Here is a 23723-nt window from a genome sequence, read left to right on the forward strand (position 1 = left end):
ATTCTCACATATTTTTAGTTGTCATTTACATGATTCATAATACTTTTTAGTTCTTACTTATTTTCAAACAATATATGCAACTTTTTCTTTTATGATAAAAATAAGGGAATCAATCAAATTCATTATGTTTCTTTAACTATGTTTTTCTAAAAATATTTTAAATTGTTACATTGCGATTTTAAGCTTCTTTTTTATGTATTCTTCAAGTATGTAACAAATTAGAAATTTCAACGAAGAATTAAAGTTTTCAAATTATTATATTTTTATATTAAAATGTTTAAATCTATAAAACTCCACATATATGCACTAATTAATAGAAGGAAGACAATTAATTTCTTTTTTTAAAAAATACATGAAAGCTCATTTAATTATAACACACACACACGCACGCGCACGCGCACACACCTATTTCATTTTTAATATATGACTCCCTCCGTATCGATTTATATGAACTTGTTTTTTATTTTATTTCGAAAAGAAAATATTTTTTGAATTTTAATTTTTTTGTATAGTATATTTAAGATCATAAAATTAAAAATATTTCAATACAAAAAGTTTAAACATACATATAAATTTCAATTTTAATTTTAATAATATGTAATTATTAAAAGCTAAGCGTAATCATTATTTATTTACTTTCATATAATAAATAGATATCACAATAATTCATAAAATTTAAGAAATAACAAAAATGAGGTAATACTAATAATAATAACTAAAGATGTTTCTAGAACTATTTAATTTTCTTGTTATCATTCTTCGTAGATTTTTCCTTTCATGAAATTATATTTTTATCTTTGATCATTATTCACTTCATATATAGAAAGATGTTTCTAGAATTTATATTTGTTAGAATGAAATTAGATTTTTATTCTTGGTCGTCTTTAATACAAATATATCATCCTATTCATTGTTAATTGTATAGTTACTTTTTAACATCTTTTTCTTTAATTTCAGTCTAACATATATTATTTATTTTATCACACTTATTTATTTTCAAATATATTAATTAGAGCCAAATACAGATGGAAATAATTAATTCATGATAAATTTTTATATAAAAAGTAGGCATTTTTATAAGAATAATGAATAGAATAAATATTAAGAATTAAATTAAAATAATAGTAAAATATAGTAATAATAGAATAGATGGCACAATAACTCACAAAAGAAAAGAAAAATGAAGTAATGACAAAATAAGTTAATGGTAATAACAATACTTAAGATGTTTCTAGAACTATTTAATATTTTTATTATCATTCTTGATAGATTTTTGTTAGCGTGAAATTAAATTTTTGCCTTTGATCATTATTCACTTCATCTATAGAAATATGTTTATATAATTATTTATTATCTTTCTTAATAGATTTACGTCATTTTTGCCCTTGGTCGTCCTCCCACTTCACTCTTCTATACGATAGACTATATAATAGAAATTTTTTATTAGAGTGAAATTACAAATTTATCCTTGATTGTCCTACCACTTCACTCTTCTATATAATAGAAATATTGTTAATTAAGTGAACCAATTTAAAGAATATACTTTGAGATAGAATAGTAAACTGTTTATGATTGAAGTTATGAAAGGACAACATCGTTTATTTTCTTTGAAAGGACTATTTATTTAGAGGAAAATTTTTAAAACAATAATATTATAGTATCTAATAGGATCTCTTGTAACACTTTCAATATTTATTTAAAATAACAATATTTTAATTTGCTATAAGATTGACTTTTGTATTTATTTAATTAGAAAAAATATAAATTTTTAACATGAGAATGGAGAAAATCATGGGAGAAAATATTTTAAAAAAGTTAAAAGTCGCTTAAATCTTTAATTACTAATTAGTTACAATTGGAAAAATATGATGTGTCATCACTCTTTTGTTCTTTCAAACACCTTTCACCATTGTTTTACATATTTTCAATATCCATTTTTGAATAACTCCATTGAAATTGAATTTAAGTTTTCCTTGATTTGCCCCACTTTTGTTGGATTTTTTTTTTTGAATTATTCAATTGTTATTCAGATCCCTTTGTCAATTTTTAGTTCTTTATTGATAATCCTTATTCTTCGTAGAAGTCAAGTTGATTGATCATCGTTTATGGACAAATCTCCTGTAAGAATTATAATTTTTATTTGTCATAAGTCAAGAATCAGTTTTTTTAAAAAAAGTTCATCATCCTTCTATCCTAAAAAATATAAAATTTCATAACGATCAAAATTATGTGCATCATCGTTAAAATTCAAAATTGTATCTGCTCCTCATCGTTTTTCTTGGAAAATTCAAAATTGTTGATAGATTTGAGAAGCAATTTTGAAATACAAAAGTAAAACAATTCATCTGCGGTGTTCCTACAAAACTCGAAATTTGATGATTGATCAAAGAAATTAATTGAAATATACAATTAAAAAAATCACATTTATTTTTCAAGATATGATCGATCTCGTATTATCTCAATGAATTCATCAAAATTAGTGGTGATGCAGCATGAGAGTAGATATTTGAAATTTTATTCAAATACAATTTATTGTTGTTATATTGTATATTGAATAATCGGAATACAATTAGTTTGGATACAAATTTGATGATATTATGTATTGAATATAAATTTATTTTGAACAATAATTTTGATGATGTTATCCCTATTCTATATTGAATTATTATGATTTTATATATTGAATGATTGGAGTATAAATTTGATTGGAATACAAATTTGTTCAACAATTATAGACAACAACTTATAGAATACAATTTTTAAAATATAATTTTTGGATACAAATCAGGTTAGGATACAATTTTTCTTAAATCGAAAGTTACAAACAAAAGTGAATAATGAGTTTAATTGGGAAACAAATTTTTGAATACAATTTTCGAAATACAACTTTTAAAATATAAAATTAGTTTATAATATATTTTTTTACTTAACCAAAAGCTAAAAAAAAATTACACGAGTACAAATAATTGATATACAACATATAAAATACATTTATTTTAAATATAATACAGTTAATAAGTGAATGTAAACATAACATACAAAATGATTAATTTGAATGTACAATATAATATGCTTGAATAAATATAATCTTGCTGAAAAATATAATTAAAATATAAAAAATACAATATATATACTAATCTGAATACAATTTAAAAAATATATATATCATTTTAATCATCTATGTTTTCATTTAAATAAATACAATATTCTGAACATACAATTGACATAAAAAATACAACTGATAAATAAATTAAGTTAAGTATGAAATTAAATAAATTAAATATTAACTAAAGTTGAAAAATGTAAACACCAAAATACAAAACCTACCCTGAATAGTAACGAGATCTACTTACAAAATTTTAAGCTCAAAAGGAAATTTACTAAATAAATAATTATGAAGTTGAATAAATTTGGACACAAAAATATATAAACAGTCAAAGAAAATAAAAATCAAAACTAAAAATTTCTGATATTAACCCAATAAATGCAAATCAAAATAAAGTTATTCAATTAAATGAGAATATGATGCAAATATTTATTTTGATCTTTTTCTATTTTAATTTTAAAAAAGAAGAAAGAAAGAATCTGAAAGCACAAGAAGGTGAATAAAATTGATGAATAGATAGAAAGTGAAATTGATGAGGAGTGACGATATAATGTATTTTAGAAGGATAATTATAAATATATATTTTTCTATAAAAATAATATATGAGAGAAAACATGTGATTAATATGAAATAAATAGGAACTAAACTAAGATACATTATATTTTTCAAAATATTGACACAATGACATTTTTAATAATTATTTTAAAGTGTTATTGCTTCTAACAATTATAATTGAAATTTTGACTTGTTAGCTAATAGGAGAAAATTCACAAATCACGACACTTCGGATTCTCTCGTCCCTTGCTCTCTTTGAACAACAATATCATGCACATGGAGTCCACCAACATAGATATTATATATGATGCCTTTCATATATATCTGTTATATAAATGTTTGAGTTCCACAAGAAAAAGAGAAGATTTAAAAGTGAAAAGAGTGACACAACTTGTATTTATGATACAGGTTGCTTTACATTTTTTACAAATATTTATTATCATTAATAAAAGGGAAACTTACATAAATGTGCTATAATAATAAAATATTTATTCTTTATAGCAATAACATTTTTTTTCACTTGATCGCTTTTAATTCATTTATAATACAATTTTAATACATATTATAAAGAACAATTTATTATTCACATATAATATATATTTTAATGATGGATAATACATTTATCGCACATTTTAATACACTTATAATACAATGTGACCATTTTTTACCAAACAAACACAATATATTTCAAAAACAATTATAATTCTAATATATTGCATAAATAATTCACTTTTAATACATATTACAGATTTATCACAATATTACTATAAATGGTAATAACCAAAAAGTATAGCTAAAATAAGTAATTAGTTTTTAAAATGAATTAGTTTATATAATTTTTCCTTAATAAAAGCTGCTTACAAACTAAGAAACATTCAAACCTCATTAGCTATAATGGTAAAGTGGGGAATGGCCTCAACACCAACATCTCTAAATACATAATTTCAAACTCTTGTATCTATGTGCTCTTTTTGTATTCTTGTACATTTGTATCCTCTCTACAATTTAGTATAATCTATGATACATGTTACTTTATAGTTGTATCTATGATACACTTTGAATTTCACAAGAACAATAAAGAAGAAGAGGAATTTCAAAAACAAAGAAGAATTCATACTTTCCAAGTTTTTCTTTTTATACAAATTGTGTTTATGATACATGTTGTTATACATATGTATCTAAAGCATAAAGAGTATGATACATCTGGTACCCCTCTATATATATGGTACATGTTTTTGAGAAAATGTGAGCTTACAAGCTCACCATTGATACATTGAATCTAGACATGATTTAGAATGGGAAGAAGAGAAAATTTTATTGATTATGAACATCTGTTACATGTGAATGTAGCCTCATCCTTTTATAGAGGAATCAAATCATAGATACTCTAACTAACAGATGCCAGCTCATGTCACTAATCAATTCACCAATTTGTTACTAACTAACTTGTAACAAACTAATATACAATGAACACCAATGCAGCAGTAACACTAACACAATAGTAAATGTAACTAACAAACTAATTTGAAACCCCCCCCCTCCCCTCAAGCTGAAGGGTGAAAAATGTTGAACACACCAAGCTTGCCCAAAAGATGTGAATGTTGAGCTTGACTCAACCCTTTTGTCAATAAATCTGCAAGTTGTTGTTGAGTATGAACATAGACAGTGTCAATGACCCCTTCTTTGATTTTATCTCTAATAAAGTGACAATCTTTCTCAATGTGTTTTGTCCTCTCATGGAAGACTGGATTGGCTGCTAATTGAATGGCTGATTTGCTATCACTCAGGACATTGATAGGCATTTGAATAGGCACTCCTAATTCAGTGAACAAGCCTAGCAACCAAGTAACTTCAGATACAGCCGAGGCCATACTTCTATACTCAGCTTCACCTGAACTTCTGGACACTGTATGTTACTTGTTGGACTTCCAAGAGATCAAAGACTCTCCAAACTTAACCACATATCCTGTAATTGACCTCCTAGTGATGGGGCAAGCTGCCCAGTCAGAATCACACCAGCAAGACAAGATATTAGTAGGTTTAGATCTCAACCAAATACCTTGACCAACTGATCCTTTCAAATATTTAATCACTCTAGTGGCTACTTCCCACTGCGACCTCTTAGGAGATTACATGAATTGACTAAGAGTTTGCACTGCATAGCTAATGTCAGGTCTAGTGATAGTGGCATATAAAATCTTACCAACTAGCCTTTGGTATGCAGTAATATCATGAAGTATATCATCACCAGTTAAACCAGTCACTAGATCATGCTCTACAGAAATTAATCTCAGATTGGATTCCAATGGAGTTGGTGCAGGTTTGGCACCAATAAGACCTGCCTCAGCAACAAGCTCTAATCTATACTTTACTTGATTCAAGATAAACCTTCTGATGATCTCAAAACCTCAATGCCAAGGAAAAATTTAAGTTCACCAAGATCCTTTAGCTTGAACTTTTTGTGCACTTTCTTTGGCTTCAGAGATCATCTATGTATTACTTCCTGTGATGAGTAGATCATCAACATAGACCGATATAATCACCAACTCTTCACCTTTCCTCAATGAGAACAAAGAATATTCATGGGCACTTTGAGTAAATCCAGAAGCTAGCAAGGCATTTGTGAACTTTAAATTCCATTGCCTTGAGGCTTGTTTAAGGCCATATAGTGACTTAAGCAGTCTGCATACTTTGTTATCACCTGATCTTTTAAAACCTTCTGGTATCTCCATATAAACTTTCTCATCTAAGTCACCCTGTAGGAAGGCATTATAAACATCCATTGGGTATAAATTCCAGCCTTTAGACATAGCTAATGCAATAACACACCTGACCGTTACCATTTATTGCTACAAGTGAGAAAGTGTCATGGTAATCCAATTCTTCTTGTTGACTATAGACCTTAGCCACTAATCTGGCTTTGAATCTTTCTACCTTACCATTTGCCTTGTACTTTATTTTGTAAATCCACTTTGACCCCATAGTATGCATCCCATTTGGTACGTCAACAACCTGCCATGTATTGTTCTCTTCAAGATCCTGGATCTCTTGTTGCATAGCTTGGATCCACCTTTCATCCTTGAAGAAATTTGGCTCAACGCAATCAGGGATCTTATTCAAATAACCCTTGTAACCAGGAGTGACTTTGCTAGAACTAAGAGAATTGACTAGAGGATGTCTTGTACTACTTTTATGCTTGCTTGCAGTAGTATAGTCCTTCATCCAAGTGGGTTTTTAGTGCATCTTGAGGTCTTTCTAACAGGAAGATCAAATGGTGGTAGTCTGACTAGAGTTACTGCTTTTTTATCAGTTTGTGAGGTCTTATCAATAGTAGCATGATGAGATATGTCAGCAACTTTGGGAACTTCAGGAATAAGGTCATATATAATCTCTACCACATTTGGCTCACCATCACCAGTAATCACCTTAGTGTCATGAATGTGCTCAATGTCAGGAATAGGAGAATGACTTTCTTGTAAAGGAGAATCATTGAAGTCAGGTGAGCAAGCTTGAGTAAGTGTAAAGACCTTCTCATGAAACACTACATCTCTACTCACAAATATTCTTTTGGTGGCAATGTCTAATAGCATGTAACCTTTTGGGATTCTGAGTATCCTAGTAGGATAGTAGGGACAACTCTTTCTGAAAGCTTATTACCTCTTGGCAGCACTGAAGTGTAGCACAAACAGCCTATGACCCTGAGATGAGAAATATTTGGATGCTTGGAATAAAGTAGTTCATAAGGACTTCTGTTTTGCAGTAGCTGATGATGGTAATCTATTCATCAAATACACAGTTGTTTTGATACAATAACCCTAATACTTGATAGGTAGTTGTGATTGAAATCCGATGGCCCTGGATATGTTAAGAATTTGCCTATGCTTCCTTTCCACTATACCAATCTGTTGTGGTGTGTGAGGACAACTACTCTGATGCAATATTCCTAAGTCTTGAAACAACTTGGTACACTGAGAATTGAAGAATTCAGTACCACTATCTGACCTTACAACTTTAATAGTAGAACCAAGCTGAGTCTTGATCAAGGAAAGAAAAAATTTGATGGCCACAATACATTCTGATTTCAGTTGTAACAGGAAAATCCATACAAATCTACTATAGTCATCTACTATTTTCAAGAAGTATTGTTTCTTATCTAGAGTAGGTGTCTTGTATGGTCCACATAAGTCCATGTGAACCATATCAAAACTACTAGTAGTTCTAGAATTACTAACAGGAAATACAAGTCTAGTTTGTTTAGCTAATGGACAAACATGACAATTATTAAGTACTTCACTCTTATTGTTGTGAATCAGGTTCAAATGTCTCATAGTCTGTTGGAATGGATATCCAAGTCTTTGGTGCCATATTTTGATGTCTTGAGTTGTTGCTTCTGCAATTATTGTTCCCTATTACAATGCACTGATTTCTCTTGCTTTGCTGCTGCACTATCTTTGAGAATATATTAACCACCCTCTTCTCTACCAATCTCCTTCACCCTGCCACTGAAGAGGTCCTGAAAGACGCAGAAGTCGGTATAAAAAGAAACAAAACATGACAATTCCCTTATGAGTTTGGACACTGATAACAAACTGGACATAAAGTTCGGTACATGTAGTACATTTCTCACTACTTCATTGCTAAATATAGGTGTTTCACCAATGTGACTAATTTCCACTTTGTATCCTATGGGAAGATGCAATTGATTCTTCTATGATTTAGTCATATCATGACTCTTTGTCAATAAATGCTTGTATGCTATGATATGGTGAGATGCACCAGAATCTACTATCCACTTCTGTGAAAAAAGTTTTGATACTAGGCAAGAGTTTATACCTGCCATGTTGACCTGTGCATCCTTGTTCAACATATCAAGTATTTGTCTATATTACCTCTTAATGAATGTTTGTCCCTCTGCCAAAGGTGGATGAGTTGTTGGATTGCCTTCTCCTTGACTGGTGGAATCTTCCTGAGATTGTTCATAAGCTTTTCCAATTACCTGATTAGCTGCATGTTGTCCTCCATATCCACCTTGATGTGAATTTCTTGTATTATTTCCCTGTCCATCATTGTTTCTATTTCCATAGCCTACTTTCTTCTTCAGTTTCCAGTCAATTGGATAACTAATTAGTTTGTAGCAACTTTCCTTAGTGTGACCAGTGTAATGACAGAATTCACACTTTCTCCCTTTGTATTACTCCCTTCCATGAACTTTATTCACATCCATTAATGTTGGATCAGGTTTTTCGACTACACTAATCAAGTTAGCTGTGTGTTGGATTTCATCTTCTATAATCATAGCATAGGCTTGATTCATGGTTGGTGTAATTCCTTTAAACAAAATCTGTCTACGTGCTTGGTAATAGGAATCATTCAGTCCACTTAAGAATTGAATTAACCTCAACTGCTCGAGGTGATCCATATATTCCTTAGATTGAAGGCAATTACAACAAAGATTTTGCGCCACAAAATCATACTCACTCCATAGTGTTTTCAGCTTACTATAGTAATGTGATACAGAATCCATACCTTGTGTAAGTGTTGTAATCTCTCTATGCAGCTGATATATCCTCATACAATTGACCTTGTGAAATCTCTCTTTCAGGTTTGCCCAGATTGAGAAAGCAGTTGTAGCATAGACTATACCATTGAACAACTCTTCACTCACTATATTCATCATCCATGACAACACAATGACATTGCACGTCTCCCACCGCATCTCTTCTTTGTACAATCCTCTTGTACAAGCACCACTTACAAATCCATATTTCCTTTTCCCCAATAGTGCAATCCTCATTGATTAACTCCAGATTCCATAATTCTCAAATCCAGTCAACTTGATAGGAATCAACACTGAACCAGAAGCATCAGATGAACCAATATATAGAGGGTCATTTTGATCAATTTTGATGGGTGACATTGATGTATCTTGAAGAACCATAGAATGTCTTGACGGAGCATATAATCGTCTAACAAGAAGAGATCTAAACTAAGCTGTAATTCTGATCTATGTACTCAGAACCCTGAGCTCTGATACCATGAGAAGATGTGAGCTTACAAGATCACCATTGATTCATTGAATCTACACATGATTTAGAATGGGAAGAAGAGAAAATTTTATTGATTATGAACATCTGTTACATGTCATGCAACCTCATCCTTTTATAGAGAAATCAAGTCATATAACCTCTAATTAACAGACGCCAGCTCATATCACTAATCATTTCACTAATTTGTTACTAACTAACCTGTAACTAACTAATATACAATGAACACCAATGTTATAGTAACACTAACGGAACAGTAAATGTAACTAACAAACTAATTTGAACATTTTTACATATATATCAATGATATAATGTTTGAATTTCTCAAGAACAACTGAAGACGATAAGAGGAATTTCATAAGAGGAGTAGTCTGATATATTTTGAGATTTTTTCTTGTATTTATTAAATAGGTTGCTTTACATATGATACACTCTTTGAATTTATGAAGGACAACAAAGAAGAAGAGGGTTTTCACATACTAAGAAGAGTATGATACATTTTAAGATTTTGTTGATATAATATGTATCTATAATATATGTTTTTTGACATATGTATCTATGATATAATGATTGAATAGCTTGAAGAAATAGAGAATATTCAAATGCGAATAAGAGAAGATTCAGAAGTTGCCTCTATTTTTAGAAAAAAAGGGCAATCATATAATATATCCCAACCTTATCTAGTTCACTATAAATGATATTACAACTTGATATCTAAGTTGTGGATATACATGAATCTTTCTTGGAATCTAAGTTCTGGATATTCATTAATTTTTCTCTGAACGATATTAATCAATCTTTATCTTTTTTGTTTTTTTTTTCACTCAGTTCCTCCTTATCTTATTGAATTGTAAAATAAAAGTAAGTTGAAGGTCTTGAATGAAGGTGTTATATATAGGGGTAGCTCTCTGATTCCATCGATTGTAATCATGTGATGAAAAATGTTAACAAAAGTATTTCTTTTCGAGTCCATCCTGTGCTTGCTTTGGAAGGATCGTATTACACTAATGAGGGAGTTTGGTGCAATTTTTAAGAAGCCCTTTGAAGGACATGAGTCTTGGGTAATCTAACTTGTAAAGGACGTGAGGAAAGTCTACAACAATTGCTGAATTATCCAAGAGTTAATGGCCAAACAAATGTCTACTCTCTTGTGTCTATTTTTTAAAAAAAATAGAAGTAACACTTATTAGTGTATCCTTAATGCCTAGTGTCACGGATTTAGAGTCTAACTAAAACTCCGTGCGACTCTTGATAACTTACACACTAATCTTTTAAGATCTTGTAGGTTTTATATTGCTCGGAAGATTGCTTATACTTTATTGGATGATTTATAAATGAGTGGCACCTTTATTTATACTAACACCTAGGGGTTAAAGTATAATTTATAATTACTTTACAAGTCCTTAAAGTATTTATACTTTGGTCCCTTTCTAGAATCATCTACACTTTCTAGGGAATTCTAAATATTTCCTAGAAAATATCTAGTCCATCTTTTTAAAACTCTCCAAAGTCTTCTTGAAATATCTAAGGGTTTTTAGAGTTCTCTATAGTCCTCTCTAAAACTCTAGACTCTTCAGCCCCAATCCGAATGCAAAATCTTATTGAGTATTGGCTGGACGCAACATGCTCCCCCACCTATTAATGTGATGATCGCGTCGCTTGGCCGCTGCATATGCATCTGAGTCTTGCATGCGCAACCAATAGTCTGTTGACTCGATCGATGCCCTTGTGCAACCTCTCAGCTGCCTACCTATATCTAACTTGTTCTTATGATCTACCTCCATCATAGGAGGCAAACACCTCGGCGGCTCTTTTGGCATCACGACCTTGTTCTTCTCTTTAACCTTCTTCATGCACGATGGTAAATACCCTTTAGCACCAATGTTTTCTTTCAAATTTGCAATAGTGGCTAGGAATGTCGACTTTTCATTTTTAGGGTTTTTCTTGAGCTGCATGATTATTAGTCGAACTCGCTCTTCCATCATTGAAACCTTGCTATGGGCACCACGATGATCCTCCTTGCTCCATGACCAAGAGTAGATGGAGGTACGAATCGATCACTGCGTGGAACTGCGGAAAGAATTCTTGCCTAAGAATTATGTCAAAGATATCTAAAGGAGTGACAGTAAGTTGGTCTTACCTTGCCACTCGCCTAGCAAGATTCTTACTCCATACGCGACTCCACTCACGGGAGTCGGTGGTGCATTAACCGTCCTGAGTTGGGCGTTACTTGGACTATAACTTAGCCCCAACTTTGTCGCTACCGTCTTGGTCATGAAATTGGCCTCTACACCCGTGTCGACCATAGCACGAGTGGGTCTTCAATTGATCGTGATGTCGATATACTCCGCACCTTATTCTCTTGGTTTTTATGGTTTCTTGGTGATAACTCTGTATAGTCATTCAAGCCCAACTATGTCGTCTCTACGCCTTGACCTTGCTCTTGTGCATCTTTCTCCTTCCGCTCTCGCATGATAGCACCAAGGTTCTTCAATTCAGGGCACCTTGCATAGCCATGCGACTCTCCGCATGTGTAGCAACCTTTTCTCTATATAGGCTCCGTCTTCTCCTCTGGCTCTGTTGGACTTCTCATGCCTAAAGTTTGGCAAGGCTTCGACCTGCGTGATGGCTTCAACAATAGTCCTAACTTTTCGGCGTTTCAACTCTGTCTTGGCCCAATTTCGTAGCCCATCCATGAAGTGGAACAACATATCATCATCCGTGAGGTTAGGAATTTGAAGCGTGAGGGTAGTGAACTCCTTCATGTATACGTATATGCTACTCGTTTGCTTCAACTCCCTAAACTTACGCTTTGCTTCTTAGATGACGTTGTTAGGGAAGAACGCCGTCTTGAATTCCATTTGGAATTTTTCTTAAGTGTCAATGTTACAAAGTCCCTTTTCTATTTCCGACTCTTTACACCTCCACCACAACATGGCCATCTCCGAAAGATACAACACGATAGTGTTGATCTTATTTTCGTCGCTCTTCATTCGGTTACACTTGAAGTAATTCTCCAAGTGCTACAAAAAATTCTCAACATGCCTTTGAACATAGGTGGCTTGGGAGCCTCGACCTTGGCCTCCCGATCTCGTTCAGACAACGATGATCCTCCAACTTCCACTCCCTCTTTGAGTGCTCTCATCTCCGTCTTCATGGTCTTAATCGTGCTCAACACCTCCATGAGCCAACATTCCAAAGAAGTGATAGTCTCCTTCATCTCGAACTCGGCACGCTGGAGGCCCTCCAACTCCTTGCGGATGTTTTTGGCCTCCTCAAGGATGAACTCCTCGAGAGTCATGAACTTGTCATCGACCACATTCAAACGCCGACCTAATATCTCCACAACCTGCCTCGCCGTTTCAACCCTTGAATCCTCTACTCTCCAGGTGTGACGTCAATGGGCTCTTAGCCGTGGGTCATCGTCACTTGCTTCGGTAGTCGAAGACGGATGAAATGTTAGTGTCTCGCTGTGTGTGGGATCGAGCATCATTTTCTCATTACTCTTTTGATGCTTCTTACCCTTGCGGTTCTTCTTTCCTCCCTCCCTCCGGAGGATGGTGGTGCTAACGACGTTTACTTCTCCTTCGTTGGTTATTCTGTTAGTACAAACCTTTGCTCTGATATCACGTTGTCACGAAATTAGAGTCTTACTAAAACTCTATGTAACACTTGACAACTTACTCACTAATCTTTCAAAATCTTGCAAGCTCAAGTAAGCTCTTTTAAACTAAGATCGCTATGAGAATGTGAAGAAAGATTTGGAAGAAGACTTTATATTGCTTGGAAGATTGCTTACACTTTGTTGGATGATTTACAAATGAGTGGCACCTCTACTTATACTAACACCTAGGGGCTAAAGTGTAATTATAATTATTTTACAAGTTCCTAAAATATTTACACTTTGGTTCCTTTCTAGAATTATCTACAATTTCTAGGAAATCTTTATCTAGTCCTTCTACAACTCTCCAAAACCTTTTTGAAGTATCTAAGGACTTCTGGAGTTTCTATAATCCTCTTCAAAATTCTAGACTCTTCGCCTTTCACCGGATGCAAAATCGTACTGATAATTGGTGGGACTTAACAATAGGTCCATTATTTTTTATACTAGCTAATTAAGATATTGTCAATATGGCTAAGCTAGCTCAGCCCTATAATATTTATTTTTAACACCCTATATTTTCTTATTTATTTGCCTTTTTTCTCTGAGAAGTTAATTCATTGCCCTTACACTGTGAAAAATGTTAAGGCGATAATTACTAGCATAAATGATTGAAACTAGAAAGTGGATCATAACATGGATTTGTTGAAGACTAGATTTGGAAGTTGAAGTTGAAATCTTAGTTACTTGTTATGGATTTGGAGCGTTGATGGTTTTGTGCACAACTTTAGTACACATTGGTTCTAGAGTTGAGTAGTGGGCTGAAATTTGAATAGCAATATGAACAAATCCTTTAAACTCTCTATCCCTTGTAGTTGCAATAAGCGAATTTATGGAGCATTTCTCACCACTCAATCACAACCACTATTAACCATTCCTGTCCCAACACAAGAAAACATCACCCGTTTAATTTTGGAACAAAAAACTGCAAATCAAGCTCTTCAAACCTTTAGATGGGCCTCTAACATTAGCAATTTCACTCACAATCACTCCACCTACAGAGCTATAATCCACAAGCTCTGCAATTTTCGGCGTTTTGATTGTGTCCACCACTTGCTCAACGAAATGCCTAGCTCAATTGGGTCAACTCCAGATGAGGATATCTTTGTTACCATTGTACGTGGTCTTGGTCGTGCTGGAATGATTAAACAACTCATTAAAATTCCTGAATTGGTGTCCAAATTTGAAAAGAAACCGACCCTGAAGCTCTATAATGCGATTCTTGATGTTCTTGTAAAGGAAGATATAGACATTGCTAGAGCGTTTTATAGGATTAAAATGATGGGAAATGGTATTCAGGGGGATCATTATACTTATGGGATTTTGATGAAAGGACTTTGCTTGACTAATAGGATTGGTGATGGGTTTAAGCTTCTTCAAGTGATGAAAACTTGTGGCATTACACCAAATACTGTGATTTACAATACACTTATACATGCACTCTGCAAGAATGGGAAGGTAGGGAGAGCAAGGAGTTTGATGAGAGATTTGGTTGAACCAAGTGACGTGACTTTTAACATTTTGATATCTGCATATTGTGGAGAGGGTAGTTTAGTACAGGCTTTGGTGATGCTGGAAAAGAGCTTTAGTAAAGGGTATATTCCTGATGTTATTACAGTGACTAAAGTTGTGGGTCTTCTTTGTAACAACGGACGTGTTTCAGAGGCAGTGGAATTACTAGAAAGAGTTGAGGAAAGAGGAGGTATTGTTGATGTTGTGGCTTATAACACGTTGATTAATGGGTTTTGTAGATTAGGGAAAGTGAAAGTTGGCTGTCGTCTTTTGAAGGAGATGGAGTTGAAAGGGTGCATGCCAAATGCAGATACCTATAATGGCTTGATATCTGGCCTTTGTGAATCCAAGATGTTGGATTTGGCACTTGAAATGTTAAATGAAATGAAGAGGGTTGGGATAAATTGGAATTTTGTCACGTACGGTACTCTTATCCATGGGTTGTGTTCGGGTGGGAGAGTGGAAAATGGATTAAAGATCTTGGAAGTAATGAAAGATGATAAAGGAGTTTCAACAGTACATATTAGTCCGTATAATAATGTTATATATGGGTTTTACAAGGAAAATCGTTTGGAAGAAGCACTTGTATTTCTATGGAAGATGGAAAATTTGTTTCCACGAGCTGTGGATAGGAGTGTGAGAATACTTGGTTTCTGTGAAAATGGCAACATTGATGAAGCAAGGAAGGTCTATGATCAGATGGTCAAGGAGGGTGTTATGCCAAGTGCTCTTGTTTATGCAAACTTAGTTAGTGGATATTGTAGCAAAGAATGTATAAAAGGAGCATTTGATCTGATGAACGAGATGATTGAACGTGGTTATCTTCCAGTTGCATACACATTCAATGATGTGATAATTTTGCTTTGCAAGCAGGGTAAAGTTGGAAAGGCGTCTAAGTTGATGGAGAACATTAAAGGTAGAGGCTGCTTGCTGGACTCTGGAAGTTACGGTCCGTTCATTGATGTCTTCTGTAGTAGAGGAGATTTCCACAAAGCGTATATGTTCTTTCTGCAAATGGTAGAAAAGAGTATAGTTCCTGATTGCCATTCATGGAATATGTTACTTGTGTGCCTTTGTCAACAAACAACTTGGATAGAAGGCAATAACAAGACTTGCCATTTAACTAGCCAATTGCAGGCCATAATACAAACATGATCAGCCGCTATGGGCTCTTTGACATCCGTTGTGACCTTTACTAATCTTTGGTTCTTTCTGAGGCAAGATTGGTTGAACCAAATGCATTTCAATCTTCAAAATTGTAGTGTAAGGTTACCCATTAATTTTAGATGAGGCTCTCTCTGGAGACTTATCCTCATCCTCTGATGGGAAGGATAAAAAGTCTACTTACTGTTGGGGTTTCTGGACTTGCTGATTAGTTATGCCTGTGTGTCCATCATACTACACAACTACAGTTCACCAAATACAGTCTAGAAAACCTCCATATATCTAATGATATTCTTTAATTGTAAATATATGGAATTTATTAAATTATTCTTAGCAATTAACAGTAATATTATCTGCTGGGGTTTGGATCTTCTATCGGGCTTAATATTTTTACAGTATCATCTTTTGTTTGCAAATTTAATGGATCAATGTAAATATGTGTTATGGTCCCTGGTTATGGATCTAGTTATGAGACACTAAAAGATAAAATCTGAAGTTTTCTTTTTTCTACCTATGGTGCTGGTGTTGGTTCGTTAAGAGAGAATGTGCGATCTCTTGAATTTGAAGTACTAAAAAACTTGACTAATTTTCTACCTCATTTCATTGAATGCAAATAACCCTAAATACTACACTAGTGGTTTAACCCATCTAAAATCAAGGAAGTAACTTCGTATTATAACTAAAATGAGAAAGTGGAGGAATAACCTCCTTACTGCAACAACTGCTACATAGAAATAAGAAAAATAAATAACTAAAAAGCTGTAATAATATACTGCAAACACGGCTGGACAGAAATAAAAAATAAATAACTTATAAGCTGAAGCAATCTACTATCAGATTTCCTTAAATCTTCCATGTGTAGACCATTGGTAAATAGAAAAGGTGCTAACAATATGCTTTACTTGATTTGGTACAAAATTTGATCTTTGAGGGAATTATTAACATGCTATGTTAAGTTTTCATGCTGTGGGTTTTAGATGGTTGTTTATGGTTGAAAAATGTGTTCATACTTTGGTGTACTTGCTGTTTGTCAGTAATCTGGTGAAATCAATGAAATGTTATCTTGCATCTGTGCATAATGTTTGTGTTTTGTTGGAGTGTGTTGTCTGGGCTACAGTTTTCATAAATCCAGGTGGAAATGATCCCTATTATAACTATCGAATTCACTAAGTTACTGCCGTTTTTCATAAAATCTAATTCACAATCATCGTTAATGTGAGTCCTGCCAAACATTTTCTTTCCTGCTTTGTATTTTACAAGATCATCACACACATTACCATCATTTTTTCATACTTAACTGCAGGTTTTAGGACTCCTGGCTGATTGTGGCTAAGATATAGACTAGTACTGCACTGTATTCAACACTTACTGCTCCAGATTTCTAGGACTGTTCACCAATGAAAATTAATAATGCACGTGAAGGTTTATCATTTAGTGTTACTTACAACTTTGCAAGATTGACTTGCACAAGGATCCTGTAGTATTTCAAAGATTCTTTCTTCAGGGCATCCTTTCACCTTTCATTAGCCATGGTTAAACAGATTACATCAGTGTTTTTTGTTTCTTCTGGCTATGCTATCCACCTCAGCAAAGGATCCTAATCAGAGTATAATGAGCATGGAGAGTGCAAGGGTGGAGTTCAACTCAGAACAAGAGAATATAAAAGAAGCTACACCTAGCAGCCCCTTTACTAGTAAGAGAAGTGTGTAAGAACCTCAGATAGTGCAAGTCAACCCTCACAGCACCCCGGAAAAATTATATTGTAAATGTAGAGCTGGAAGTCTGCAGCTCCATAATACTGGAGCTTTATAACTTCTCGAAGACATTGCTTGTGATCCATAGGTTCATTAGTTTGCACAATCTCGTCAATCATATAACTTTATAACTTGAGGAGTCGTGGTATACAAACAGTTTGCTTGCTGTTTGTCATACTACAAAATGTGCTTTTTCCATACTGCTAGCTGTTGCATTAATCTGATGGTTCCATTGTTTTTGGTAACACTTTATAGTGTATGTAGATGGCTAGTAGGAAACGAAGCATGTCAAAAGATGTAGATATATATGCATGTCCTGTACAAGGAATTGGATGGAGCTTCATGCCCTATATGCATGGATCATCCACACAATGCTGTTATTCTCCTTTGTAGCTCTCATGATAAGGGATGCCGGTCATACATTTGTGATACAAGTTATAGGCATTCAAATTGTCTGGATCGTCTCAAAAAACTAAAAGCCGAAAATAGGGACATTCCTCCCATTATGACACAGGGGAACATGAATATTGTTGTTGAGACACCCGCTGAACACTTTGGTATAAAATTAAATACTTGAATATATAATATCAAGATCTTGAACACGATAATCTTATATAGAGATCGTTAGCGGTACATATTTGATGAGGAAGACATCATCACACACAAAAGCAGAAGCATTAGTTGTAAATTGATTTCTAACTCTTTGCCCTAACTTTATGTTACCACAACCGTCGGTGATGAAATTATCGGAGAGAATATGTGGTAATCCTAATAGATAGAGGGAGGACCAATTTACAGAGGTTATGATTTAATCTGATACGTCAATCAAGTAATCAATGTAAGGACGAGATCTATTCCTTATTAAATACTATTTATGGTATTACTTGGCTTACAAGTAAACTTGAGCTATAAGTAAGAAATAATTAATAATAATAATAATAATTCTTACATTCTCCCACTTGACCCAATAACCATATAACATTAATATTAAAAAGTATTAGTTGCGCATACAATTGTCACGACCCAAATCCGGGCCGCGACTGGCACCCACACTTTCCCTCCTATGTGAGCGAACCAACCAATCTAACCTTAACATTTCAATATAATATCAACAGAAAGTAATGCGGAAGACTTAAACTCATAAGAAAAGTCAATAATCAACTTCTATAACTCAAAAACTTATCATTATCCCCAGAATCTGGAAGTCATCATCACAAGAACATCTATAATCAAATTACTAAACTAAGAGTATTCTAAGAAGCTAAAAATACATAAGAAGCTAGTCCATGCCGGAAGTTCAAGGCATCAAGACTTGAAGAAGAAGATCCAGTCCAAGCTAGAAGCATTAGCTCACCCTGAATTCCCGATGTAGTAAGACTTGCTTGAATTACTGTTGAGTCGAAGATGACGGCACGTTTGCTGCACTCCACAAATAAACAAGAAGAAACAATAAAAGTAGGGGTCATTACAAAACACGGGTACTGAGTAGATATCATCGGCCAACTCAAAATAGAAAACAGTATGTATTAAGCAATATCATAAAGTCAACTAATATCCTTAGCATGCAGCATTTACAGTTATCATAACCCTTGGTTACAACACCAAGCACATCAATGAGGACTCACACCTCCTCATCATACTCATTTGGGAATTCAGTTCATTAGATTGAATATATTAACATATTTCAAGATTCATTATCTTTATTCCCCTCGTGTCGGTACGTGACACTCCGCTCCTCAATATACTATCCTGGTGTCGGAACGTGACACTCCGATCCTCATTCTATCCTGGTACCGGAACGGGGCACCCGATCCATATTCTATCCTGGTGTCGGAACGTGACACTCTGATCCTCATATATTATCCTGGTACCGGAACGTGGCACCCGATCCATATTCTATTTTGGTGTCGGAACGTGACACCCGATCCATATACTATCCTGGTACCGGAACGTGGCACCCGATCCCCTAATCTCACTACTTTCATTCATCAAGCCTTCTTTTATACCAAGGCATCATCATTAACAAAGTAGATTAGGGTTTCTTTTCAAGATTTGGGATTCAATAGCTTCATCATGCTTATTTATTCATAATTACATAATCACATCATTCATGCAAGCATACAATTAAGCATATAGAAGGGTTTACAATACTACTAACACATATCATTCACTATTAAGAGTTTACTACGAATAGCATAAAAACCATAACCTACCTCCACCGAAGAGTTGAATCAAGCAAGAATTTTCCCAAAGCTTCGTTTCTCCCTTCTCGTTCGATTCTCTCTCTCTCTTGTTCTTTCTATTTTGTTTATTCAAACCCTCTTTCTTTTACCCTAATTAGTATATAATTAAGAATAAAAGATGGCAATAATACCCCACTAATTAACTTAGGGTTACCTCTTTTAACCCCTCAAGAATTTTAGTTATTAATATAACCCCACGAAATCTATAATTAAGGAAAGAATAGTCCAAAAACGTTCCTTAAAACTTCACCAGAACAGGTCTAGTAGAGTCTTAAGGAACGGTAGGGGGACGCCTTTACTTTTCCTCGAGAGGCTATGAGACTTTAGGAAAATCTCACTCTTTCATTCTTTCTTTCGTGCTACTACTTGAGTCCAATTGGTATCTCGGCGATACGAATTGGTATCTGACCATCTTCACTCTCTTTCGCAGATGGTTAGAACTAGAGCAACGACTAAGTCAACACCAACACCGGCCAGACAAGAAACAACTGAGCCAGCCACTGGGGCTGTGGCTCGAGGAAGAACAGCGGCGAGGGGCCGTGGAAGAGGTCGTGGGAGGACGTCCTCTAGGGGAAGAGGACGAACACCTAGCCCATCTGATACTAGGGCAGTGACTCCTCCACCGACTGAGGAAGTAATAAGAGAAGGGGAGGATGGGGAAACTGAACAAGTGCAAAATGAGGAAATGCCACCCCAACCTACCCCAGAGATGATCAATCAGGTTCTGGCTTATCTTAGCGGGTTATCTGATCAAGGTCAGGCACCTCCAGTGTTTTTTGCGCCAACACCTCCGGTTTCAGAAGTACAACATGCGGCTACTATGGCTCCCCGCATGGATGTTCCATTGGACATAGGCACAATTCCACGTCTGACTACTAGGCCTATAATGACAAATGATCAGCATGAACTTTTCAGTAAGTTCTTGAAATTGAAACCTCCGGTCTTCAAGGGTGCTGAATCGGAGGATGCTTATGATTTTCTGGTTGACTGTCACGAGCTACTACACAAGATGGGTATAGTAGAACGGTTCGGTGTGGAGTTTGTGACTTATCAGTTTCAAGGGAACGCCAAAATGTGGTGGCGGTCACATATCAAGTGTCAACCAATAGAGGCACCACCTATGACTTGGGCCTCATTCGCTAGTTTGTTTATGGAGAAGTATATCCCCCGGACTTTGAGGGATAGGAAAAGGGATGAGTTCTTGAGCCTAGAGCAAGGTAGGATGTCGGTTAATGCTTATGAGGCTAAGTTTCGTGCACTATCCAGATATGCCACTCAACTCTGTTTCAGTCCTCAAGAGCGGATTCGCCGGTTTGTGAAGGGGTTGAGGTCAGAATTGCGGATTTCGGCCTTACAGATAGCGACAACGGCAAAATCCTTCCAAGAAGTGGTAGACTTTGCGATAGAAGTGGAAGGAGTGAAGCCAGACGACTTCACCACAACATCGACATCAAAAAGGTTTCGAAAGGGAGGTGAGTTTAGTGGTTCTTACACTAAAGGACAGGGTTCGGGAAGTTACGCAGTTCGACCCATTCAGTCTTCACTACAGACTGTAGTTGGGGGTCCACCTCCGACCGGTCAACACTTCTCTGAGAGACCTATGCATGAATCCAGAGAGTGCTATGGATGTGGGGAGATTGGACATATTAAGAGATATTGTCCAAAACAGAGTTACAGACCTCCAAATGTTAGAGGTAGAGGTGGTCATGGCAGAGGCCGTTATTCTGGAGGATGTGGTGGTCGAGGAAATGGTGGTCAACAAAACGGCCGAGGTGATGGGCAAACTGGAGCCACTACATCACAACATGGTAGGGGCAACGGACAGACGAACGATAGGGCCCATTGTTACGCTTTCCCTGTGCGGTCTGAAGCGGAGGCATCTGATGTTGTCATCACAGGTAATCTTTTGGTTTGTGATTGCATGGCTTCTGTATTATTTGATCCCGGATCCACATTTTCTTATGTATCTTCCTCATTTGATAATGGTCTAAATTTACATTGTGAATTTCTTGATATGCCTATTCGTGTTTCTACTCCGGTGGGTGAGTCTGTGGTAGTTGAAAATGTATATAGGTCTTGTGTGGTAAACTTTGTGGGGAGCAACACTTATGTGGATTTGGTTATCTTGGCAATGGATGATTTTGATGTGATTCTGGGTATGACTTGGCTTTCTCCGCAATTTGCAATCTTGGATTGTAATGCTAAAACGGTGACGTTAGCCAAGCCTGGGATAGACCCGTTAGTGTGGGAGGGTGACTACACTTCCAATCCGATCCGCATCGTCTCCTTTCTTCGTGCTAGGAAAATGATTAGTAAAGGGTGTTTAGCTTTCTTGGCACATCTCAAGGATGACACTACCCAAGTACCTTCGATTGAGTCGGTTTCAGTAGTTCGTGAGTTTCTGGATGTGTTCCCTGCAGATCTTCCTGGTATGCCACCGGATAAGGATATTGACTTCTGTATTGATCTCGAACCGGGCACACGCCCCATTTCTATACCCTCTTATAGAATGGCTCCCGCGGAGTTAAGAAAGTTAAAGGCACAACTTCAAGAGTTATTGAACAAAGGCTTCATTAGACAAAGTGCATCCCCTTGGGGTGCTCCGGTTTTGTTTGTAAAGAAGAAGGATGGGAGTTTTCGAATGTGTATAGACTACAGACAACTAAACAAGGTAACCATAAAGAACAAGTACCCTCTTCCTCGCATTGATGACTTGTTCGATCAGTTACAAGGTGCTTGTGTCTTCTCTAAGATTGACTTAAGATCCGGTTATCATCAATTGAAAATACGGGCAACGGATGTGCCAAAGACTGCTTTTCGAACGAGGTATGGGCATTACGAATTTGTAGTGATGTCCTTTGGTCTTACGAATGCCCCTGCTGCGTTCATGAGCTTGATGAACGGGATTTTTAAGCCATATTTGGACCTCTTCGTGATCTTATTTATTGATGATATATTGGTATACTCAAAGAGCAAGAAGGAACATGAAGAGCATTTGAGAATGGTATTGGAAATGTTAAGGGAGAAAAAGCTTTATGCCAAGTTCTCTAAGTGTGAGTTTTGGCTAGATGCAGTGTCCTTCTTGGGGCACGTGGTTTCTAAGGATGGAGTGATGGTGGATCCTTCTAAGATTGAGACAGTGAAGAATTGGGTAAGACCTACTAATGTGTCAGAAATAAGGAGCTTTGTTGGGTTAGCTAGCTACTACCGCCGATTTGTCAAGGGATTCTCTTCTATTGCTTCCCAATAGACGAACTTGACTAAGCAGAATGTTCCATTTGTATGGTCGGACGAATGTGAGGAAAGCTTTCAGAAGCTCAAGACTTTGTTGACTATCGCACCTATCCTTACCTTGCCAGTAGAGGGTAAGAACTTCATTGTTTATTGTGATGCATCCTATTCTGGGTTGGGTGCAGTACTAATGCAAGAGAAGAGTGTGATTGCTTATGCTTCAAGACAATTAAAAGTGCATGAACGTAACTATCCAACTCATGATTTGGAATTGGCCGCGGTAGTGTTTGCATTAAAACAATGGAGACACTATTTATATGGGGTTAAGTGTGAGATCTATACGGATCATCGTAGCCTTCAGTATGTCTTTACTCAGAAAGATTTGAACTTAAGACAGAGGAGATGGATGGAGTTACTAAAGGACTACGATATCACTATCTTGTATCATCCGGG

The 23723-nt window shown here is 35.3% G+C and overlaps 1 protein-coding gene across 1 annotated transcript; it reads left to right on the forward strand.

Annotated features, from left to right (window-relative positions):
• The first annotated feature begins 13733 nt into the window (after nucleotides 1-13733).
• On the forward strand, nucleotides 13734-16415 carry LOC101249014 (pentatricopeptide repeat-containing protein At2g17525, mitochondrial). The gene has a single exon (XM_004247252.5). It carries the CDS (start codon nucleotides 14147-14149, stop codon nucleotides 16031-16033), a length of 1887 nt encoding a protein of 628 aa, XP_004247300.1. The 5' UTR covers nucleotides 13734-14146; the 3' UTR covers nucleotides 16034-16415.
• Nucleotides 16416-23723: the final 7308 nt, after the last annotated feature.

The sequence above is a fragment of the Solanum lycopersicum genome, chromosome 9 (assembly GCF_036512215.1).
Source record: "Solanum lycopersicum chromosome 9, SLM_r2.1".
Lineage (NCBI taxonomy): Eukaryota > Viridiplantae > Streptophyta > Magnoliopsida > Solanales > Solanaceae > Solanum > Solanum lycopersicum.

Bases quoted from the DNA above. Each gene is read 5' to 3' on its own strand.
- LOC101249014 (XM_004247252.5), top strand. From the start codon at position 14,147: ATGAACAAATCCTTTAAACTCTCTATCCCTTGTAGTTGCAATAAGCGA.